The sequence below is a fragment of the Siphateles boraxobius genome, unplaced genomic scaffold, assembly GCF_051911475.1.
Source record: "Siphateles boraxobius isolate OS27281-9 unplaced genomic scaffold, OSU_SipBor_1 1, whole genome shotgun sequence".
NCBI lineage: Eukaryota > Metazoa > Chordata > Actinopteri > Cypriniformes > Leuciscidae > Siphateles > Siphateles boraxobius.
In genome coordinates this window covers 12,648,729-12,672,797 of record NW_027508699.1, presented here as the reverse complement: position 1 = coordinate 12,672,797, position 24,069 = coordinate 12,648,729, and the positions used below count along the sequence as shown (strand labels likewise).

At 35.4% G+C, this 24,069-nt stretch overlaps 2 protein-coding genes across 4 annotated transcripts; both read right to left on the bottom strand.

Annotated features, from left to right (window-relative positions):
* Nucleotides 1–245: 245 nt before the first annotated feature.
* On the bottom strand, nucleotides 246–9,152 carry kdsr (3-ketodihydrosphingosine reductase). The gene is made up of 10 exons (XM_077212370.1): nucleotides 8,702–9,152; nucleotides 7,537–7,626; nucleotides 7,053–7,109; nucleotides 6,893–6,958; nucleotides 6,651–6,746; nucleotides 5,611–5,802; nucleotides 5,431–5,514; nucleotides 5,083–5,166; nucleotides 4,610–4,711; nucleotides 246–3,055 (listed from the first exon to the last, which is right to left on the bottom strand). The coding sequence occupies exons 1-10, from the start codon at nucleotides 8,888–8,890 to the stop codon at nucleotides 2,936–2,938; spliced, it is 1,080 nt and encodes a 359-aa protein (XP_077068485.1). The 5' UTR covers nucleotides 8,891–9,152; the 3' UTR covers nucleotides 246–2,935.
* Nucleotides 9,153–9,473: 321 nt separating this feature from the next.
* vps4b (vacuolar protein sorting 4 homolog B) lies at nucleotides 9,474–23,709 on the bottom strand. 3 transcript variants are annotated; one of them, XM_077212063.1, is made up of 14 exons: nucleotides 23,555–23,666; nucleotides 22,399–22,510; nucleotides 22,218–22,318; nucleotides 21,459–21,518; nucleotides 17,999–18,110; nucleotides 17,653–17,800; nucleotides 16,307–16,368; nucleotides 15,971–16,090; nucleotides 14,920–15,076; nucleotides 14,191–14,339; nucleotides 13,696–13,777; nucleotides 12,278–12,497; nucleotides 11,994–12,134; nucleotides 9,474–10,750 (listed from the first exon to the last, which is right to left on the bottom strand). In XM_077212063.1, exons 1-14 carry the CDS (start codon nucleotides 23,573–23,575, stop codon nucleotides 10,649–10,651), a joined length of 1,587 nt encoding a protein of 528 aa, XP_077068178.1. In that variant the 5' UTR covers nucleotides 23,576–23,666; the 3' UTR covers nucleotides 9,474–10,648. The 3 variants fall into 3 exon arrangements, with proteins under 3 accessions (XP_077068178.1, XP_077068268.1, XP_077068353.1); XM_077212153.1 differs by lacking the exon at nucleotides 21,459–21,518 and having other exon boundaries at nucleotides 23,555–23,709; XM_077212238.1 differs by lacking the exons at nucleotides 21,459–21,518; nucleotides 22,218–22,318; nucleotides 22,399–22,510; nucleotides 23,555–23,666 and adding an exon at nucleotides 18,713–18,975.
* Between the last annotated feature and the right edge of the window lie 360 nt (nucleotides 23,710–24,069).

Genomic DNA, 24,069 nt, shown 5'->3' with positions numbered 1-24,069 from the left:
TTATAAATTAAATGGTAAAAGGTTACATAGGACACTATGTAGTGCATATTTTTTGAGCAACAAGTTTTCCAGTCAGTGATTGGGATTATTTCAAGTTATTTTAATAGACACTGCAAGCAAAAAGACGAATGTCTAGCCAATAAAATATTTAAAGCACTAGCAGAAATGTTTGTTATATTTTTTTAAATATTTCAAGGGATTCCATCACCATCATTTTACAAAGTTCAAAAGGTTCTGACACAAAATTACCTTTCAAAAGTTATTTATTTCATTATGTAAGAAAATAAGACAAAGCAACAACATCCTCTTTTTCTCCCATGGCACACAAGGTGAAATGTATGCAAGTTTGGCAACAAATGAATAAGGGAAAAAAACAGAGATACAAGCAAAACGTATCCAAGTTGGTCTTGGTCTTTTAAAAGTTACTCATAAACTATAAATTTTATTCTCAGAAATATACCTCAACTTCAGTCAATAAAAGAGGGAACTATAGCAGAAGATGGTAAAAAATCAAATCAAAGTATCCTCTTATGTGTTTAGATGAAGTGTGAGCACAGGCTTGATTTGCATAGCTTTAAGGAGATCAAAACATTTTCTCTACTGTTAGCTTCTTAATGACTAAACAAATGACTACGTCCATGTGTATGTTACGGAAGAGGGCACGACCGAATTGTAAGTCTGACACATATCGGCACCTAACTTATATCTACTATGTGCTGGAACATGTGCCTTGAGCCAATATCAAATGAGAACATCGTCGCTTTGACTCATGCATTCTCACTTTCATATTTTGGGTCATTTTATAAAAAATATAACTTTTTCCATATTGAAACAAATCTATGCAAACCATACACAATCTATGCCATAGTTGGATGTGGAGGTGTCCACTCTTATAGCTTTTATAATGGTCTGTGTTTGGATCTCTTAAGGCCTGGAATGGGTCTCCATGACTGCATTGGTCAAACGTTTCTAGCATACCTGCAAACTCTGGACCGGCAGAAAATTCTCTTCTAAAAATTACTACATCTTATGCTATTAGAAAAGCAGAAATACAGCGGTTACCCCTGCAAAGCTGCGCTATAGACTCTATTACCGTGAAAAGGTAAGATGAAAAGAAAGGTGATGAGTTTGCAGGTATGCTCTAGGGAAAACAAAGCAGCGTAAAAAAAAAAAATCTCAAATAAAGAGTTGCATTGAATGGAAGTGCTACTTCACCCAAAAATGAAAATTCTGACATCATTTATTCACCTGAATTCCAAAACCTCAAGACTTTCTGTAGAACAAAAAAAAGGAGTTTAGTTGCTGTTGTTTTTTTGTCCATATGCACAATATATTCCAAATCTATAAGGCCAAAATTGAAGTCGTTATTCACAGAAAATTTCCCCCAATGACATAGCTCTTAAAATTCAATGTCTTGGTCAATATGGACTTGAATTTATGGCTATTTCTCACACAACTCAGTCAGACCCTTTGGATTACTGTATGGAAAGGAGCAGCATAAACATTCCACTAAACTTTTAGTGTTTTACGGACGACAAAGTCATGCAGGTTGAGCAACATGAGGGTTTGGAAATAATGAGAGAAAGTTTTTTTTTGGGTGAACTATAACTTTCAATTGATCCCTTTCTGTTCATTCAGGCATTCAAGGGATAAACATCCGCTCGTGTAACTGTAGGGTGTGATCACATCACATGCTCGCCGTTTGCTTGTGACAGTGAGGAAGGCAAATATTACAACAGCATGAGTAAGTGTCATTTTCTCTCTAGCTATTGTGTTGACAGTAAGGTACGAAATCAAACGGGTGCAACAAGAACAAGGGGCAAGTTTGGAAGGCCTAAATCAGAAAACACAGTTTATATGCTAGAACCATCCAGTTTACGTTACAACAGAGCAGAGCAACGAGGAGATTCACTTCACTTGTGGAAGCCATATTGCTTGTTTTGGTAAACAAATCAGATCAAGCTTCACAACATCTACAGTATTTGAAATGCCTGTGTGAACAATACTCTTGATACATTTATTCATCTTCAATACTAGAGTTCTGGGGTTGTGGACATCAAACCACACGTATAGCTGACATCTGACTATGATTGTTCAAACATGAGCTGCTTCATATGTAGGCTTTTGCTCTGGTTACACCTGATCCATTTGGATCTCCAGCTCCACCTGTTGGCAGAAAGGTGTAGTGACTCGAACCAGCGAGCCAATCACCACCGCAATGGCTTATCAAGACCCATCTTCCAGTTCAGTGAACTCTTAGAAGCCCCGAGGTCACCTAAATGCATGCGTACAAGCAGACAAATATAATACACACACGCACGCACATTTATAAGGTAAACATTTGCTTCAGAAACCCCCACACAGAGCAAAGAAGATAAGGCAGAGTGGCAGACTCAGGCTGTTTCATCCGAAAATACAGACGTCCCGTATCCATACCTTAAAACTATGAAATCTAAAAGCAGGAAGATACAGTGCTTGAATACGAACATCAAAGACCAGTCAGAAGAACATAGGACAGCTCGTCACCTCATAAGGAAGCCAAGTTGGAGTTCTTGAGCTGTTCAGTTTAACTGTACAGCATAATGGTAACAATAACATTTCATTTATATAAATAAAAGCTGATTGAATTTTAATTCTAGTGCTGAACCTTCTGAAGTGTAAACCTTCTAAAACATGAAAATGAAGTATAGGCAGTGAGAGCCAAAGAGTAATTCATTTAAATGCAAATAAACTTGGTTTTGTTTTGTATTTTAAGAGATTGAAATATTGATGCAGCATGCACTGGAATGATTGGGGTCCTGAATATTACAGATCTACAGTGTTTTTTTTGGTAGACCACTTCTACCCACTTAAACATGTCTGCCAGGCTGGATTTGTGCGTGCTGTGAAGGTGTATGGGTGAATGTAGTGGTGGATAGTGGTGGGAATGCTGGTGTTACTCCCTCTTGTCCGCTGCTTTGGACTGTTCTCTCTGGATCATGCAGCGGCGGACGATGCTGTCAAAGCTGCCCAGGTAGAAGAGAGCGATGGTGCGGAACAGTCCCATGGTCACAATCTGGACAGGGTGACAAAATTTTACCATTTTAACACATCACATAAAAAAAATTACTGTGTATCCGACTATCCATCTACCTATATTATGTATATATATATATATATATATATATATATATATATATATATATATATATATATATATATCCCCATCTACCCATTCATCTTTCCATCCATCTACCTACCCATCCATCTATCTCTATATCAATCCATCTACCTACCTACCCATCCACCAACATATCTATCCATATATCCATCTACTTATATATCCATCCACCTATACCCATCCATTCATCTATATATCTATCCCTCTATCAATATACCTATGTATCTAACCATCTACCTACCTATCCATCATCAATTCATCCACCCACCCACCTATATAACTATCCATCCATCCATCCACCTACCTACCTACCTACCCTTCCATTCAATTCATCCATCTATCCATCCATCCATATACTGATCAGTAAACAGTTCAGCTCTTAAAGGAGACATGTTTTTCTTACTGTGAAGAACATTTTAATAATCTAAAACAATCTTTTCCCAATATAAAGAATCTTTTGTGGAATGGAAATGTTCCATGGATGTTAAAGGTTCTTAATGGAACTATCAATGCTGATAAAGAACCTTTATTTTAATCCTATGTTTCGATCTATCAAATTATATATCGATCCATCCATCCATCCATCCATCCATCTATCTATCTATCTATCTACCTACCTATATAGCTATCCATCTATACCCATCCATCTAGGAATGCACCAATACCAGTAACGGGCCTGATAATGCACTTCTGTACTCGTACTCAAATTCATTACAATGCTTTGATACCAAAAACTAGCAAAATTTGCCATGAGATCAAACAGTGATTCAGAAACAACATAATAATTGATAATTGTCAACAAGATAGGAATAGAAGTAATAAAATCTTTGACACCATGATACACAGATAATTCAGAGACTGAATCCACAGATTTTTTTTCACATATTATTGGGGAAAATCTGTTTAATTGAATAAAAAATATTTTAAAAAAGGGTACTACACTCTTATTGGTAGGTAATAACAATCAAATTAGCCAAAATATTTAATAAAGAATGCGATGTGATGATCTCTAGAACTCTGTACACAGAATCATTCAGCACATGCTTATAACATCTGAATCTGTTTTACTTAAGTGAAAATCTGTGACGATCTTATATCATATTCTTCAAAGAAATGTATCAAAAATGCAGTCTGGCTGACCTCACAGGTTTATTCCTCTGATTTGACCAGTTTTGAGTCAGGGAAAAGCTGGGCAAAAGTCAAGAGGCTCATTAAAATCTTCAAAGGGAATATCTAAGACCGTGACTGACTCAAATAGCACTACGAAAGCTGAATGCAAACAAGATGTTACTAAGATACAAAGATGAAGCAGGATGATAAAAGGGACATGATGCAGAAATAATTAGCTGTCATTCCAGGTCAATCTCCTAGGGTATTGTCAATGAGTCAAATATGATAACACTGTTGCACTAGAGTCAGAATCTTGTGTTTTGTGACAATGGGCCGTACCTGCTGCAGCCCCTCAGTGATGGAGGTCACAGGTGACATCCCACAAGTCAGCGCTGACAGCATGTAGCCATCAGGGCCAAATGAGCTGGTGAAATTTCCCTGCTGTGAATGGACATAAACAAGAAAGAGTATTTAAGGTATTTGGAAGAAACAATAGTTGTGTGTATATATGATATACGTGTATATACACGTGTATAATGTGTATAGGAATAAATATATAAAATGTCTCAAATTATCTTCTTTTGTATTCCACAGAAGTCAGTCATACAAGTTTGTACCGGCATGGGTGTAAAATATGACAATTTACATTTTTGGATGAACTATCCCTTTAAAGATGGACTTTATTGTGCTTAAAAAACAGCTAAACGGAGTGCAAAACAGAAGGCAGGGGTCTCAAGACATGTTATTGAAAGCTAATAGTCAAAGTCGATTGTTGGATGAGTAGTTGACTACCTTGACCATTCCCTACTTACCACAGCATCCTTCACCGCAATTTTTGCCACTTGCTCAGGCTGACAGACTCCAGACGTCTCTGAAATTAACTTGGTCTCGAGAGGCTGCCGTTGAGAGAGATAAAACCAGAAGAATAAAACATAGGCAGGACAAAAACATGTTTTACCCAGCATTACTTTGTGCAGGGACAAACAGCCACCTCTATATATATGTATTTTAAATTCAGGAACAAAGATCCAACTATGTAACAGAGCAGAGACATCCATTATTAGAAATCCTTCATTTTTAAATATTCTATTAATATTAATGTTCTTTTCTAATATTCAGAGATTAATTCTATTCAGGAAAAAAAAAATCTATTATCTCACCTTATTCTTATTCTCTTCTGCAAACCCTGGTGTGTCAGTGTCTGGGGGATACGCCACAGTAACATAGATATTATAGGGCTTCATCTAAGAAAGATCAGGAGGAAAGAATAAATCAAAATCAAAGAGTTAATGGACAGCTATTTGGTACATAATAAGCAAGCGCCACGTATACATACACACCTCCATCTGCAAGGCCTCAGCCAGACCACGCAGGGCGAATTTGGATGGCGAATAGGCCGTGTAGCCAAAGAGACCAATCTGCCCTCCCTGTGACGACACAAACATGATGCGGCCCATCCGCCTTTCCTTCATAGTGGTGATCACTGCCCGGGTGGGGTAAACGCTGCCCAGATAGTTCACCTCCATCATTCTCTGTTAAAGGCACAATATGTAAGATTTTTGGGATTAAATTATCCAAAAACCACTAGAACTAGATATTTTGTTGACTTGTGTACTTGCATTATCCAAAATGTTTCCAACAATGTTTAAATACAAAAAAGTTGCTTTAAAGCAAGCAGCTTTACAATATTAAAGTCATATTTAGCCCTGGGAAGTTTACCCAAGTTACCGAGTTGGGCGGGCCATAAACTTTAAAAATGGCGAAGGAGAGAATGATTGCTGCTGTGAATGGTTTTCTTTATTCGTTTTTTATACAACAGCTTCATTCGCCTTGTCTTGTCATTAAAGTAATGTACATTTACGTATATGAATAATCATTTAAAGCATATAATTTAAAGCCTGTATATGACTGAAATTCTAGAATCGACAGCAAGCTGACTTTTTAGATAACGGGGTGAATGTATAAATGGTTGTCAATTAATGAGAGCCTAAATATCATTTTGGCTTTAATACGATTTTCCCAATAAACAAGCAAGAATAAACCTGGTGTCCTCCATGATTCCTGTTATTTCCAGCAACGAAGCACTTGAATGCGACGAACTGGTAATCGAGACTTAAGAAGTGGGAAGTAGGAAATTTCCGATAACAAGTGACGGCAGAATAATAGTAGTTAGAAGGTGTTTACCAGCCAGGGTGAACTTTCCTGGAAAGTTTGCTTTAGGAAGCTGTTTTGAACTCCAGAAACAAACTCAAAAACTAACTTCATTTTGGCCTGATTTTGTTCGAAAAGACATCACAGCAGTTCATTCTTCGATTTCCAGGGCCTTTACTAGCCCAATTCAAAAATGCCCACTCGCATGGCTATGATATGCTGCTCTTACCTTGAAGCGTTCAACTTCCACCTCCTCAAACTTCCCAGATATAGACGTCCCAGCACAATTCACCAGCATGTCCACAGGACCCAGCTTCTCTTGAGCCTGGATAGCAAACACAAACATGCAACAGTCAGCAACCATCACGAACCATCTGAAGAATTGTATGCTTGAAAACAAAGACCAGATTAAATGCTGACATAGAATAATATGCAAAGATTCTTATAAATTGGTAAACAAAATAAACGTACTTGTTTTATGACACTCTCCACTTGGCTGTAGTCTTTCGACACATCAACAGAAATGCAAAGCACCACCTAGAGGTAATCATAACATTACATGTCAAGCCCATTTAAGATTGAGTTGATTTTGAGTGCAATGTGCAAAAAACAAATATATATATATACACACTTGCTTATCATTTATGGCACATTTTTCCACTTCTTTCTTGGCTTGAACCAACTTGTGCTGTAGGGGAACATGAACGCAATGGTAAACACACAAACAGGCTCATGGTTTTCAGAATTTAACACAAAAAACAACATATATGTAATACCATCCAAAGGCAGGATTAATTATTATGTAAACTACTGATCAAAAAAATTGGGATCAATAATATATATATATATATATATATATATATTTATTTATTTATTTTTTATTTTTTTTAAGAAATTTATACTTTTATTCAGCGCAGATTATTTACAATGTTACAAAAGATTTATATTCTGAATGCTGTTTTTTTTTATTAAAGTTTTCTATTCATAAAGGAATCCTGGAAAAAAATCTATGGTTTCCACAAATATATTAAGCAGCACAATGTTTTCAACATTGATAATAATATCTTCAAATAAATACAGCCGAGACTGCAGTCACTGACAGATGATAGACACACCTCATCTCGTGCCACCAGTGTGATGAAGGCACCATGTTTGTAGCATTCCATGGCAATGCACTTCCCAATCCCACTGCTGCCTCCGGTCACCTGAGGATGGACAGCATATGCAGAACAGATTTATTACAAACCAAGTAAGTCACAGTTCACATCATTTACTAAAACTTTGAAAGTGCATATAAAACAAATTCACCAGGTAAAAGCACCAGAAAATCCAACAAATAATAATAGAAAAGCAATAATCTACAGTGCAGATGCCACCAAATGTGCATTTATTCTCAAATAGTGTTCACAGAGAAACAGTCAGATAAGGTTACAATAAAAAAAATCCTGTTCATATCCTCCATAGAGAAACTGTCTTTTCACAATTTATATGTACAAGACTACTATTAAAAGGATAGTTCACCCAAAAATGAAAATTCTGTCATCATTTACTCTCCCTCAAGTTGTTCCAAACCTGCATGAGTTTAAATAGAATAGAATTTAAAGAATATATTTTAAAGAATATGGAAAACCAGTTGGTGGACCCCATTGACTTCCATAGTGTTTCCCAACTGCTTTTAAAGATATAAAGAAAGAATGGTTAAAGTTAAAATCAAGCATTTTATATACAAAGCTTTGCAAAACATCTTAAGAAATCGTAAAATAGATAAAAATTGACTATTGTTAGAGAGCTCAAGATGGTGTTCATTTACAACAAGATAAGTTTGAGCTCTTGATAAACTATGAACCTTAGCAAATGCAAAAACATGCAGTGCCCGATTTAAAAGGTCCATTGCCCTGGAACAGATGGTTGCATAACCAGTACAATAATGCATTTATTTGGCCTCCTGCGAGAAATATGAGCTGAAACATGAATATTTCTATGCATTTACAAAATTAAGTCATAACAATAACAAATAGTCTCACCAACTGACGACACAAATAAAAGTCACATGCACATTTGCATTGGTCCATTCCGCATAATTGCAATGACGTGACACATAATACATATAAGTGCATATAATCACTTTATGAATAAGCAGGAACAATTAATGTTTAATGCAAATACATTATTATTCTTTTGCATTATATGGAAGACAACGTATTGGCAACCATTTATTTTATACTTCTGATGTTATGAGATCTGTGTGCTGTTATTTAAAATAGAATTATATGAACTTACCACCACATGGGCCCCGTTCAGTTTGAGAGGTTTGGGGCTTATTAACGGGGATATCATGTACAGAAGCAGAACGAAAGCCACGATGAAAGCAGCCACTACCAGGAGCATAATGAAAGGTAGAAGCAGCCACCAGGAGTTAAAGGATAGCCAGTGTGAGAGCGCGGAGCCGAGAGCCTTCTCAGAGGACATGGGTCAACCTGATGCTGATGACGTTAGCTCACAAGCTAAATGTCCAATTCCAGACACTCCCCTGTCTCGCGGACAGAAGATAACAGGCCTTCGGGTGAGCTGTTTATGGGCTTATATTATCTGGTGATGTACAAGAGGCTTGTGCAGTAGATTGAATACTAGGTTGAAGTCGTAAAACCGAAAAAGCTAACTCTTTCCGTTCACTACATGAACCAAAACACAGAATCTATGCACTTTGAACGTGATGCTGCGCTTGTGCGGTGGAATTGTGGGAGTTGTAGTTTTTTCAACCTCCACTTAGGCCCGCCCAGTGCAGAAAAAGACTACAAGTTCCAAAGTTCAACACTCTCTTCCTAGACTGTCAATAACTGTCACTTTCTTAATTAACGTAAAAGAGTCTTGAAATGTTTTTTTAGATGTTCTATAAACCGTTTCGCTGTCTAAGCTACTGAATTTGACCGCCTCAGAGATTCAAACACGCCCGCTCTCTTAAAACAAGCCCCTAAACACAAAACAGCCAACCTGCTGTCAAAAAAAGACACTGACATCATGATTGACAGTTATTTTAACGACAAGAGACAAGTTACTTCCATTTCAACCTTTATTTACATGTGAATAATAAAATGAACGAGATAAACCCCTTTTAACGGTCTAACAGGCCTTATCCTTAAAACAAACCAAACATTTCTAAACTAGTTATTCTAATACAATGTCTTATAGGTTTTTTTAAATGGCAAACCAAACACCCTATAAATGCATAGGAGCTGTATACAGATTGATATATAGTTGTAAATGTTTTAATGAAATGTGCAAATATCATCGAATCATTCCCAAACGTTCTGCCTATAAAAACAGGTATATATCCATCAGTAAGCATCAGTATGTGTGAATCTGTGTATGTAGATTGAGAGAGACAGACAGAGACAAGAGAAAAATGCTAAAAAGGCACATTGTGTGCTGAGCCTCAGCAAGTGAATTTACAAACGTCCAACACTGGCCCCTGAACATATAATGTAACTCATAACTCAGTGAAGAAATATCACGTTTTACAGTAATATACTGAAAGTAACGCTGTACATGGAGACAAAAACATGTGTAGTATGTAAAAGAGTGCCTGAATTGTTAAATGGGGATCTCAAAGTGTTACATCAAATGCCAATGCAAATTCAAAGTGTGACTCATTACAAACACCCATAAAATATGTCTTTGCAGCAACAAACAAGAGACACTTTAAATGGTTATTCTACAAAGCACAGCCAACAAAAACATTTTAAGATGGGGTTGAAAAGTCTTAATGCGCCATGGAGCTTAATTATTGTCCATTCAGACTTATGCTACTGTAAACAAGAGTTACATTAGTATTTCTTCAAACGATTAGTCACTGCGTAAAGTAACAACTCATTACATTTGCTAATTGTTTTACAGGACATATGTTGTAGGCCCTTCCGACTGTTAATCATAGACGGACAGTAAGCAAAGATTATGATGATTGAGACCGCTGATTAATGATGAAAGATGCATGATGGTCACAAGGTACTGATGGCAGCCTTGCAGGCAGAGCAGCTATTAAAAACAACTTGAGGTGGGCTTGAAGAGATGCACATTTCAAATTACATCTAGCATTTAGCCTGAGCTGAGGGGGGCCGTCGGTCAGAGGAAGAGCATGGGTACGAAAGGAAGAGAGGGGCGTGTGAAGGGCAAGAGAGAAGACGTTACAATCACAATCTGTTTGCTTTGGTTTCAGGAGGCCGGCTCTATTCAGCCCTCCTGTCCAAAGTCCTCTGTGAACTTTTTCAGCTTCTCCAGATCCTGCTCGTTGACGGTAGGCTTTGTGTTGGTGAGGGACCTCAGCATGTCCGACTGTGGGTACGGGCAGAGTAGAATGATGATATATTAAAGTACCATTACATTCTTGCAAATCTACAAGTCAGTTTTTTAATACAATAAAATAAACAAAACATTCATTGTTTCATTAACTTCTCTTATTTTTTTACTTTAACTTTTATAATAAATACTAATATTATTACCATTTCTATTGAAACACTAGAAATAGTGTTTCACTAGAAATAGTTGAGTGTGTGCAGAATGATGTGACCACACTAAATGCTGTAATAAGGAATGCTGTTTATAAATTTAGGATGAGACTTATGGACTTGCAAAATGATATTATAACTGTTTTTATATGGCCTGATCAAAGCTCGCTGCTTTAGAGGCACTGGAGAAATTGTTTGTATGGATTATAGTAATCTTTTGTTTTTATTTGTCTGTTTGTCTCCCTTGTATGTTCTTATGGACCTTTTTTTTAAGAGTCTGAAATCAAATCAAATAATAATAACTAATATAAATAAATAAAATAAAAATACTATTATTCTGTTATATAAAATTCTGTTATTGGCAAAATAGCCAATATACACACATATAAACACTACCGTTTGGTAGTGTATACTGTATATTTTTTATATATTTTGTTTGTAAAGTTTGGGCTCAATAATATTTTTTTTATGTTTTTGAATGAAGTCCTTTTGATTTATTTGATCAAAAAATACAGTAAAAACAGTAATATTTATTAATAATAATAAAACACGATAATGTACATAAAGTCATCCGAACTAGATGTACTTTATCCCTTACGCATTATATTAATATTATTATTAATTAAATATTTTAAATAACTTGTCTATTTCCATGTTTTTTTCCTGTGATGCAAAGCTGAATTTTCAGCATCAATACTCCAGTCTTCAGTGTCACATGATCCTTCAGAAATCATTATAATACGCTGGTTTGCTGCTCAAGAAACATTTATTATTTTCAATGTTGAAAACAGTTGTGCTGCTTAATATTTTTGTGGAAACAATGATATTTTTTTTCCAGGACTCTTTTGAGAATAGAAAGTTCAAAGAATAGAATTTATTTGAAATAGAAGTATTCTGCAACATTATAAATGCCTTTACTGTCATTTTAAAGATGATCAATTTAATGCATGCTTCTTTTGTACAGTATGCAAAATAAATAGCTTGACACTGGAATTTTGCAGCCGCAATAATCACAATTAGTGTGAACTGATGGTGTAAGAAACAAAAAAGATAACTAAAAACATGCTTACCATGGAAACAATTGGCTCCAAAAGTTTCTCTCCAGGAACATCCATCCAAGTCATTTCTATAGCCTGTGGATCACCTGGAGAGCAAGGGGTTAGGAGGTCATCCACTAAGACATTTGGATCATCTCTTGATGGTCCTCGTACCTAATGAAAGAAAAAATGGTTTCAGTTAGAAAGGGAGGGTAATTAATTTTCAATTAATTAATATGACACATATTTCACAAGTTTTCATTTACTCCATTTCCATTTCTTAAAGCGTTAATGCAATGGTGTCAGGCAGGACTCACCCGTTTAAAGTGAGTGGCAGACTGAACCTTCCTGACGGGCTGCATGAGAGCATCTCTGACGATGACGCTGATGTCAGCACCAGAGTAACCATCCGTCTTCTTGCCCAGAGTCATGAAGTCTGATTCGGTGAGAATGTTAGGTGTGCTGCCCAGATTTAGCTTGAACATGAACCCGCGAGCGTGCTCTTCAGGCAGAGGGATGTAGATACGTTTCTCAAATCTAAACACAACAACACAGAAGATGAACAATGAACATAAACACTTGCAGTTAAAAGTGGTAGAGGGATATGTACACTCTATTCATTGCCGTAACTATTTTTCACATATTAAAACAATAGTAGAACAAATTGGTTACGCTTTATTTTAAGGTGTCCATGTTATAGTGTAAATATGCATTTAAGGACTCAGTGATATTAATTAATTAACATGTACTTACTATAGGGTTTGGGTTATGTAACTATGCATAACTTACTGTTATAATCACTACATTAAGAACATGTAATATAGGTAACAAGGGCACTGTAAAATAAAGTTTTACCAACAAATCCAATATATGAAATAGCACAAATGGAGGTTAAGGAAATCATAGCTTATACGTCACCACCCACGTCTAGGTTTTTTATACATACACTACAGTTCAAAAGTTTGAGGTCGGCAAGATTTTTTAAAAGATCTCGCTTATGCTCATCAAGGCTGTATCTATTAGATCGGAAATACAGTAAAACCTTAAAATTGTGAAATATTATTACAATTTAAAATAATAATTTTCTATTTTACTATTATTTTAAAATGTAATTCATTTGCTGTGATGTCAAAGCTGAATTTTCAGTATCATTGCTCCAGTCTTCAGTGTCACATGATCCTTCAGAAATCATTATAATATGATGATTTAGTGCTTAAGAAACATTTCTTATTATTATTAATGTTGAAAACAGTTGTGCTGCTTAATATTTCTCTGGAAACCGTGAAACCTTTTTTCTTTGATGAATGAAAAACATTCATTTGAAAATTAATTATTTAGAAACATTTCTTTATTGTCACTTTTTATCAATTTAATGCATCCATGATGAATATTAATTTCTTACAAAAAACAAAATCTTACTGACCCCAACCCATACATAATTTCAAACGTCCAGGATTTCTAAATTTTCCACATAAATAAAATACTGAGACCTGTACATCTTTCAAAATAACATTCCACATGATTCATGGTTTCTGGCTCAATAATGTGCTACAAGAGTTGAAAAACCTGTTCCTTGGTGATGTGACTCAAGTGATGTCATTAAAACATGATGCGTCGCACTGGCGCAGAGTTTAATGAGATAATCTTTAACTGATAGACTCAACCACTCCTCTCTGACTGATCTCTTTCAGTTTTCATCATGGTAATTCAGTCACTCATGGAAACAAATTATTACCGTCTTCTGATGGCAGAATCCAACGTCCATGGGATATTTGTGGCTCCCAGTACCAGGATCCCTTCATTGTCAGTGCCAACACCTATAAAGACATGGATTTGCATTAGAAGTATTAAACCTTCTTTAATCACTTATTTAAAAATATATTACTTTCATCTTTTATATGAAAAAAGGGCATATAAAATGTCAAGAAAATAATATCACTATGCAAAAATGATATGAATATAATTTCTTAATATTCATTTCTATAACAAATATATATATTTGTTTTATTAATACATTCAAATCCAATTATATCTGAAAAGCACATCTTAGAGACAAAAATTAAAGTTATTTTGATAACATGATTTTACATCACTGATGTTTCAGACAAACAAGCCATTTACTCGTTCATTTAGTTTCTATGTGGTGTGTTTTATTAGGATTGGAGGTTTATAAACTCTTCAGAAGCAGGATTTGACATACATGTAACAGACAGTCATAACATAATCTCACCTTGCATCTGAACCAGAAACTCTGTTTTGATTCTGCGAGCTGCTTCACTTTCATTCTCGCTCCTGGAGCCGCAGAGTGAATCGATCTCATCTATGAAGATAATAGAGGGCTTGTGCTCTCGGGCCAACGTGAACAAGTTCTTCACCAGCCTGTGGGGATAAAAGGAAACATTTAGACAACACGTGACATCATTTTAACCATTGAATCAGGTGACAAACAACTTCAACAATCAGAAAAGTAGATATTTCCAGCATTTTGTATCATTTCCTAAAATGATACAGAATGTAAAGCCATGAGAACTAATTATAAAGCCATAAAGAATTAAATGTTTTAAGCATTTTGGCTTTCATTTACAGGTCAGTTGGTGAGTCAAGGTTGCTCAATACCAAATACTGTTCAACGATCCACATAAAAGCTGTACGTAACATGTCCAAAACCCCACAGCTGCAGGTGCACCTTCCATGCAGTTTCTGCAGTGTTGCACATGACACTTCATTTTCTATCCATTATTTTTATGGCATATGTTGACAAAAATATGTTAATAGCTACTTAAAATTGATAATGAATTTGACAATTTTTTTTTATTTTACCATTATGGCCTATCACTTTACAAACGGCTGATTATTACAAAAAATATATTTATTAAACATATTTCAGATGTTCACTTTCTAGCAAACGGCCAAACTCTTAGGTAAAGGAAATCATTAGCAGTTTCCTCACAAGACTCACTTTTCACTCTCTCCCAGCCATTTGGATACCAAGTCTGAGGAGGAAATGGAGAAGAAGGTGGAATTGTTGGCTTCTGTCGCTACCGCTTTGGCCAGGTAAGATTTGCCTGTTCCTGGAGGCCCGAACAGAAGGATGCCCCTCCATGGAGTTCTTTTACCTGAGACAGAAACAATTTTTTATCATTATCTTTCAACATCACTCATGAAGTATTGGTACAGTTGCAGTTTTGGATACACCCACAGCCATCAATTATCCCTTTACACAAGGTTGAAACTACTGAGCAAAGAACAAGACACTTAGGCCCTGTTTACACCTGGTTATTAAGATGCGTTTTGGTCGATCGGATAACAAGTGGACAATGCTAAATACAAGTGTAAATGGGGTCTAAAACGTTTTGAGCTTGTCCACTTTCGACCACTTCCAGAGGTAGTCGAAAACAAATTCGACCAGATTGCTTTATGTGGTCTAAGGGTGTTCAAACAGCCGCAAAAGACCATCTATTCTCCACCTACTGACCTAACGCTTCAACATTATGGGAAGTGTGCTAGCCAGATGGGATTTAAACTTTGCCAAAGTTTGGTTTGAAGATGAAAAATCTACCAAACACAATGTTCTCTCACCTTTCCTGATTTCTAACACTCACAGCGTTTGGTCTTGCGGCTGTCAGAGCAGAAACTGAAGCTGCTGCTCTTCGTATGTTTTTACATTGTCTCCGGTCGCTTTCATATGTAAATTGTGTGAGCTTATTTCATCCAGTAGATCGAAAGATCTGAAAAAAAACTCACATTTACCCACCCATAGACCGTCCCCTCAAAGAAATAAGGACAGAAGTGGTTGAAAGTGGACAAAAGAGTAGGGCTGGCACAATATATCGATGCATCGTGAATCAAGATTATTCTGGATTGATTCCATTTTTTTCAATAATACCAGGTGTAAACAGGGCCATATTGGCATTGATGACCATGAAATACTTAAAACTTTAAGAGTGTCACATGATGGCGTTAACCCATTAGTTTATATTGCTAATCCAAGGCAGGAAAAAGCCACTTGCCTGTGAAGAGATGTGGGAATTTGATTGGCAAAATGACGGCTTCTTTCAAAGCCTCTTTGGCGCCCTCCAACCCGGCGACATCATTCCATTTAATGTTCGGCTTCTCCATGACAATGGCTCCTGTGACAGAAGAACCGGTCTTTGAATCAGTCAATAAGATTTAACAGAGATTTGTTGGAATTTAAAACGAAGAAACATCAAATGTATTAACAAAAAAGTACCGTTTTTGCTTAGTTTTTACTTATAAGAAATAATAAAAGTACTAAAAAGTGAAAAACAAAATTCGTAGTATTTTGTAGTATTTAAAAGAAAGTGTCTGAATAGGGAATAACTAACCTGAGAGTTGATTCTGAAATTTCTTTTTCTCTGGGTCATCTCCTTCTCCATCACTCTCATTCCTAGGGTTAAAAACACAATGTGAGATGTGTGCAGAAAGCAGGTTTACAGTGAGGTTGTGCCAATAAACGATAGTATCGTGTATCGACGATAGTCTGAGATTTCGCCGATGGCAGATGCCTTTGACGATATCAATGCGATAATTTGGTCGTTTTACCATGAACGTATTCAATTATTATTATTAGTATTATTATTATTATAAAGCTACTATTGTTATTAAATGAATATCAGGAACTACAATTAATTTACCTTGCCTAAATTCATAACAACATCACCACATAGCCTAACACTTGCGACAACACCGATGAAACAAAATATAATATTTGTATATATAAATATTAGTGCTGACAATAGATTAAAATAATTAACTAATCGATCGTACATTTTTCAGTACATTTAACATTTTTAATCGCAACTAACATTTAATGTTTTTCATATATTTTTAGCGACAGAGACAGTATATTTTAAATATTTGATCTAACAGGTAAGAAATACACAGAAATTAAAGTTCTAACAATTCACTGCATAATTTATAAATTAAATATAGATACATGTTTATTATAGCTACAAAAGTTATTTAGTTGAAAGCAGTTAAGGATTTGCGGTTTTTCTTTTGTTCTTAGAATAACACGGCACGACTTTGACATCAATTTTCTCACAGATCTAAGTTCATTTAAGACTGTAAATACAAGGATATTTGACAAAACGGGCATTTTGGCATAAGTTTGTGTGTTTTTGGTTCGTTCAACGCGTTAAACAATAAAAAAAACAATAAACACATGCCGCATTAATTTTGGCAGCCCTAATAAATATATAATAAATAGAATAAAATATTTAAAATATATACCCTCTTTATGTTGTTTCTACATTAATTTGGAGATTCAATGTGAAATGATGTATTACAAAACAAAAATATATTACAAATTTTGAATGTTAGATGTGATTAATCACAGAAAAATGTGCAACAAAACAGTCTCAGTAGCTAAAATACTTGTGTTTGACATGTGAACACACTAGCAGTTATATGCAAAACTACTATTTTAAATAAATATGGGTTATCTGAATGGCCGATCGATTAGTCAGCCTTAAGGAAGCCCTTTACAATTGGTGTCTATCAGAACCAAATTATATGCATTTTTAAGTAGGGCATTCGGACTAGACATGTTATTTTGCTCAGAAACAATTGGGTAATATTTGTCATTTTGATATTTAGCCGATTCACAGAAATCGAGCACACATTTCGAATGAATGCATGTATGTTTTTGTATTTATTCAGTCACACCCACCCTTTGTCACTGGACTGGGACTCCTTCACTGGTTTCGCAGGGGCTTTCTCTTTCTTCTTCAAATACTCTTTCAGCTTTTCAGCCCGGTCTAAATATTCGGCACATTTGGCCCGAATACTTTGTTTGGCCTTATCACCCTGTGCTTCATCTTCATTGTAAAAAAACAAACAAACAAACAGTTGAAGATATAGAAACCCTTCCCTGTTGTGATGTATTCTGCTTAACATTTTGATCAATTAGAATGTGTAACTATAAAGTAACAAGCAAACTATTACAGTCTGGATGAAAACAAATAATATGACAGGAATAATATAGTTTTTCCGTAAAATTTCTGCTGCATACTTACATTTGACAACATGTAGGAAATATTGAACAGCATGCTGATATAAACGCAGGGCCTCTTCATAATTTTCGGCCTTATCCTCCTGAGATGCCTTACTGGCCAGATCTATAGCTTTCTGTATGGTAAATATCATAGCATTTTTTCAGAATGGGTTTGAGGGACAAATGCAATGTGGCTGTTAATTATACATTATTGTTATATGAAAGCACATAAATGAGACACGTTGGCAAACCCTCATTCTCAAAACAACGAAAATGATGGATGTGGCATCAGTCCTCCAAGAAAAACTATTATGCTTAGGAGTTCACCAGAACAATGAGCCTAAAATTAATAGGCGTATTCATAAACACAAAACTAAATTTAGATGTAAACTTCACACTAGACAATGGTCAAACCCAACCGTATCGTTAGCTCATCTGATCTTAACCTGACTTATTAACGTTCAAAATGCCCTTTATAATATCACGTAGTCAATTAAGGCTGATTACGATCATAACACGTTTGTTAGTATATAAATTTAACAAGTTAAAGAAAACATGATGGGTGCTAGTAAGAGATGATCGATCATTTCGCCATGTTTACTACAAAATCATTGCTTTCAAATGTGTGAATTTAAAAATCGTTCAAGACTTAGTATTTATCTTCACTAAATCCGTAAGTTAACATTCTTGCTGTCAGTTAAAAAAAAACTATGAGCTAATTTGTTCGCTAACTTACCTGTAAGTTGTTGTTGGCAGCCATAGGGGCTGAAAAAATCAAGAACGTACGACGTGTTTCGGAAATATAAAGACAGTGTTATATTAACTGTCAAAAACACGATTTAACAAACAAACAAAAAGGATTGTAGGTTTATGATTTTTTAGTGCTTAGTTTTGAGATCGTTGAATAACAGAGGAAAAAACAACTTCCGCATTAAAATGTCGAATGTCACTTCCGCCTCTTCGCTCACGTGTTCTAAAAATGTCATGCGTCATACGTGTAAGACTAGCCTTTTTGGCGCGCCCTGAAAAAACGCCTCTGGTTTCAGGAACAAAAATAAAGGAGTAATTTTTCTTACATAATATAAGTTGATGTCGTCATATTAGCGATTATTGTGGGTAAAAACAAACGGAGTCTCTCAATCTGATGCCACTAAACATAAGAAAGTCTAACTGCCTGACTGAAAGTATATAAGATTTTGTACAAATCATCTGCAACCATTTGATTGCAAGCTATTGAATTTACAATGTTACAATGATTACAGTTACTTGAAAACAATTAATTGGGGAGACTGAGACTAGCTGGGAATCTAGTTTAAGTTTAAGGTTTATAGGCAAACGTCCAAATGCTTGTTTTCTTTAGTGGTTTTATGTTGATGCTGGTTTCAAGCAGTAGTTGATATTCTTCTTTTTTCTATATATATATATATTTTTTTTTTTTCCCTAATATATATTGGGTAAATAAGTGAACACAATAAAACCACACTGACCATTTTTTTACATTTTTTATGTTCGATTTTTCAAACACCAGGACAGATGTTATTTTTTATCCAATTTGATAATTTAATGTTTGCCAAAAAAATTATTAATATATATTGTTTGCATTACATTACATTCATTTTAATTAATTATGCCTCAGGCATTTTTCCCCTCAACTGATTAACCACATTTGGTCTCTAGACAATGACAGACTAATGACCAGTTCTCATGAGACAACTTACCCCTTATAGTGGTCAATGTAAACTATATTCCCCAGCCCACTCTGAGAAGTGTGATAACTAACTCCAGTCTCATCACTTCATACTGGCTTCCGTGTTAATACTAGAAATCTGAACATTCACAGCTACACAGAAAGGCCAGTGTGTTTCTATGGTGAATTAGCTACCAAAAGACTGAAGTCCTCAGCAAGATAACTGAGCTATAAACAAGTGTTGCTATTGTCAAACTGAAAGGGCACCTACAATCATGAGCCATAACATTGCTTACACATTGTCAGGTATTATATTGCAATATGACAGGCTAGTAATAATATAAATATCTTACGCTTGTTTCTTTTGGTATTATATTGCAATATGACAGGCTAGTAATAATATAAATATCTTACGCTTGTTTCTTTTAGAATCATGTTGACATATAATAAAAAGGCACCACAGTAAACGGGAAAAAAAACAAGTTATGGAACAGACAACAAATCGAATGTAGTATAACCAAACAGACAATGAATGAAATCAAAACGATGAAAGTATAAAAAGTGTAAGTGACCCACTGCCTTTATAATAAACATAAAATCAAAGTAGACCCCTTTATATTTTCTTAATATGCAATTTTTCAATAAAGTTCCTAGACTTGTTGCACATGATTCATCAATGCACAAAATTAAAAAGAAAAAAAAATGCTTGTCTCCAAAACTTGACCTTGTCTAACACAAAATCTCAAGAGAAAGAAAAATAAGCATGATGGTCCACCTCTAAATCTGACCATCAGCGGGGCGTAAGCAGATCCTGTGAAAATACACAATTGAATATGAATATTCATATGAATTAAGGCGCTGTCACATTGAGCGATGCAAAATCCAGTCTTGTAAATAGGAATCAATGCAATATGCAATTTAGAGTGTGAGTGGAAGATTTAGATTTTGTTGGTCATGTGGATTCGCCATGTCGATAAACAGAAAGCTGCTTGGTTTTATAGTTACTTCTGTGTAAGCTGTGCTTCATACCAACTGAAAACATAGCTAATTTTCACACAAAATGTTGCTAATGTTACTGTACCTTTAGCCACCAAATACTCCAATACTCTCCAATACTCATACATTGGCCCCTCCAGGTCCCTGAAAACCCACCCCTATCCCACAACCTGGAGCCATGGCTGAGTTTCAATATCTGTTATAATCTATGATACTGCTGTCAGATCTGGTGAGATATGGGTAATTAATTAGGATAGCAAAGAATAAACTTTTTACTTGCAAAAGAACCAGACCTAAAAACACCCTGAAAATAAACTAAAACAACAAAAATAACCCATGGTGAAAAAGCATGAAATGCGTCACCGTCTAATGGCGGAACAACCACCTCACTTGCCTTCCAGACACTACATTTTTACATTTGACATTAAATTAAATGACCAGACCTTCAGATCAAGAGGTCAAGGTTTTGCTGATTAGTATGTCGTCATCAGCTCTAACAGCTCATCTGCCATAACTACACCTTCTGACTGCAATAAGCATATTTTTTATTTATTTACAAGCATTCAACATTGTCTGTGTTCTGCCAAAATAAAATGTTTTACAAACGCACTACCACATTGCACTTACTCATAGTCTTTTAAGAGACTTGGCACATAATGAATTAAGGCCCCAAAAATATAGGCTACTTACAAGCAAAACCACAGGATGTCATGGCATACCTGGCAGAAGCACCTTTCTCTGCAACTGAATCCAAGACTAAGCAACAGACCACAGTCAGGATACAAAGTAAGGCTCCTACCTGCTCATTACTACCGAAGACCCCCTGGGCTATGTCCTGAGTCCACTGCTGTTTATCTTTCTAACACACAAACATCACACAAAAAATTCACATAATTTAATTTGCAGACCATTTCAGTTCACAGAGAATTTGGTGAGACCCCTCTCCCGCTGTCAGTAAAAAAAATTAGAGACTGAAGAAAGGTCAAAGCAGTTCACAACCCCATCAAAGCAAAGTCAACTTCCAATATTTAAATAATAATAATATAATGCATATAATATACAGTGATCTCTAATCCCACTACATTTTGGCTTCCAGGAACAGCAAATGACAGGAAATAAGAAAATGAAATGTTGCTAGTTGGATTCAAACTCAGACCACCCGTATGTGAGCACAGCGTAATGTGTTGGAGCTCTTGCACTACCGTTAGGCCATGTCTATAATGTTCCATTAGGTTTTGCAGACCACATATCGGTTTCCATTCAGCATTTTACAAAATGATGCTGCCACCATGCTTCAATGCACTATTAGTGTTCTCGAAGTGGTTTAAATTGTAGGTCAAAATGTGTTTTTTTATGTGTGTAAGTGTCCAGTATGTGTTATTAAACTGCTGAAGACAGGTAGTTTATCAAGACTGTACATAACAAGGAAACAGCACACCTTTCTAAATGATCATATCTTCCAGCATGATCTTTCCGAATTTCTAAGTTGTCCCACAAAATAAAAGTTGTACTGATTGGACATATTCATAAATACACAAAGTGATAATTTGATAGTAACCTCTTTGTTTTCGAGATACGCTTGGAGCTCTTCTGCTCTGTCGAGATACTGCTTACACTTATCTCTGATCTTCTGATTCCCCTCCTTCCCCTGTGGTTCACCTGAATGTATGGAAAACAAAGCGTTAATTTGCAAGAAAATGACAAGACACCATTGTAAATTGTATATATTATGCACTCACGTTTTACTACATGCAGAAAATATTTCACTGCATGTTGATAAGATTTAATAGCCTCCTCATAATTTCCATCCTGATCCTCCTGTGAAGCTTTGTTGGCTACAGCTATAGCTTTCTGTGAAATGAAGCATGTGCAATTTGATTATATTAACTCATTATAGCCACACCTGACTTTTATACATTTAAGACATTTTTAAAATACATAATCACAAGGTGAGTCAGATGTACATCTTAAGTGTGTACATAAATAAAGCATCACTACACAGTATGTAGTTTAATATTTAAACATTAATAAATAAGCTATATAAGAATTATGTAACTGTTAGCATGGTTCTGTTGAGTCAATCAATAATATGAAATTATTTATGAATAGAAGTACAAATGTATCAGAGACACTTAAATTGAATAGATATTAAAATTATAATGAATCTGATAAAGCATAATTGAATAATAATGAATTCAGATTATCAAGATTCAGATTAGTATTCATTTAAAAATTCTATATGTAACAAGACATAAATGTCTATTGACATATAATGTGGCTTTTGACATCTTTATCTTAACTATCATATAATATGACTATTAATAAATGTGCCTGTGTAATAATTTATGAGATCAAAATAATGAACCACACGAATAGGCTAGGCTATGTTAACTTCACCATGATGGCAACTACCTGCTCTTCATAAATGTTTCATTTCAGGGGATGAGTTTGAAAACACTTTTCAGATAATCGTCACACTTAAACGGCAAAATTGTTCCTGAACTGATAATATCCGCGAGATGTCAATAATATCCGGTGTTAGTATGGTCGCGGCTCAAAAACTAGAAAGCTGCCTGCCTGCCTTAGCCAGCATTTGAAGGCATCCTATGAGTTTTCGAAACCACTACTTGCTGTCTAAGCAGGCAGCTCACTAGGTTTTAAAACATAACCACTGTCATTACGATGAACTGCGTACTCAAACTCACTCCAGATCACTCCAACTTCAACTTTATTCTTAAACAATGAACATGCGAGAGTGGTGAATGTGAAAGTGGTTTCTAACGTTATACTTTTACGAAGAAAATGATTACGGCATTTAAAAATTACAAACCATAACACTTGGTGAATTCACACTGCCATCACATTTATTGATGATTTCTGAATGGATATATTTACCTGTAAATTTGTAGGCTCCATGTCACACTGATTTGTTGTGTGTGAAATCGGTCACTGCTAAGTTTCGGTAGTTTGTCGGCGTTGACTGTATCGAGTTTGTTGACACCCACTCAGACCAGGCATAATAATGATTGAGGGACAGCACGAGAAACAGCGCCCTCTACATTCTCACACTCAGAAAGATAATAGCTAAAAAAAATGATTTGTTTGGTAGTTCATACTAGAATGATTGTTGTTTGCTTAGTTTGTTTATCTGTTGATTAATAAGTAAAAATTGATGAAACAGATACTCGAATAATAAACTAGATACTACAAAATATAAGATATTTTTGTATTTAAATAGGCTGTATTATTTTTATTATTGGTTACAAAGAATTAGAATTTTGGTGGTGTTCTCATGAAAATAATTCTCTCTAAATGTTTTGTAATGGTACTGGATATGACAATGTTGACAAGTTTCGTCTTGGCGGAATATAGGTCTGCAATGCTGCTGCTGCAGAACAACTTGCTACTGC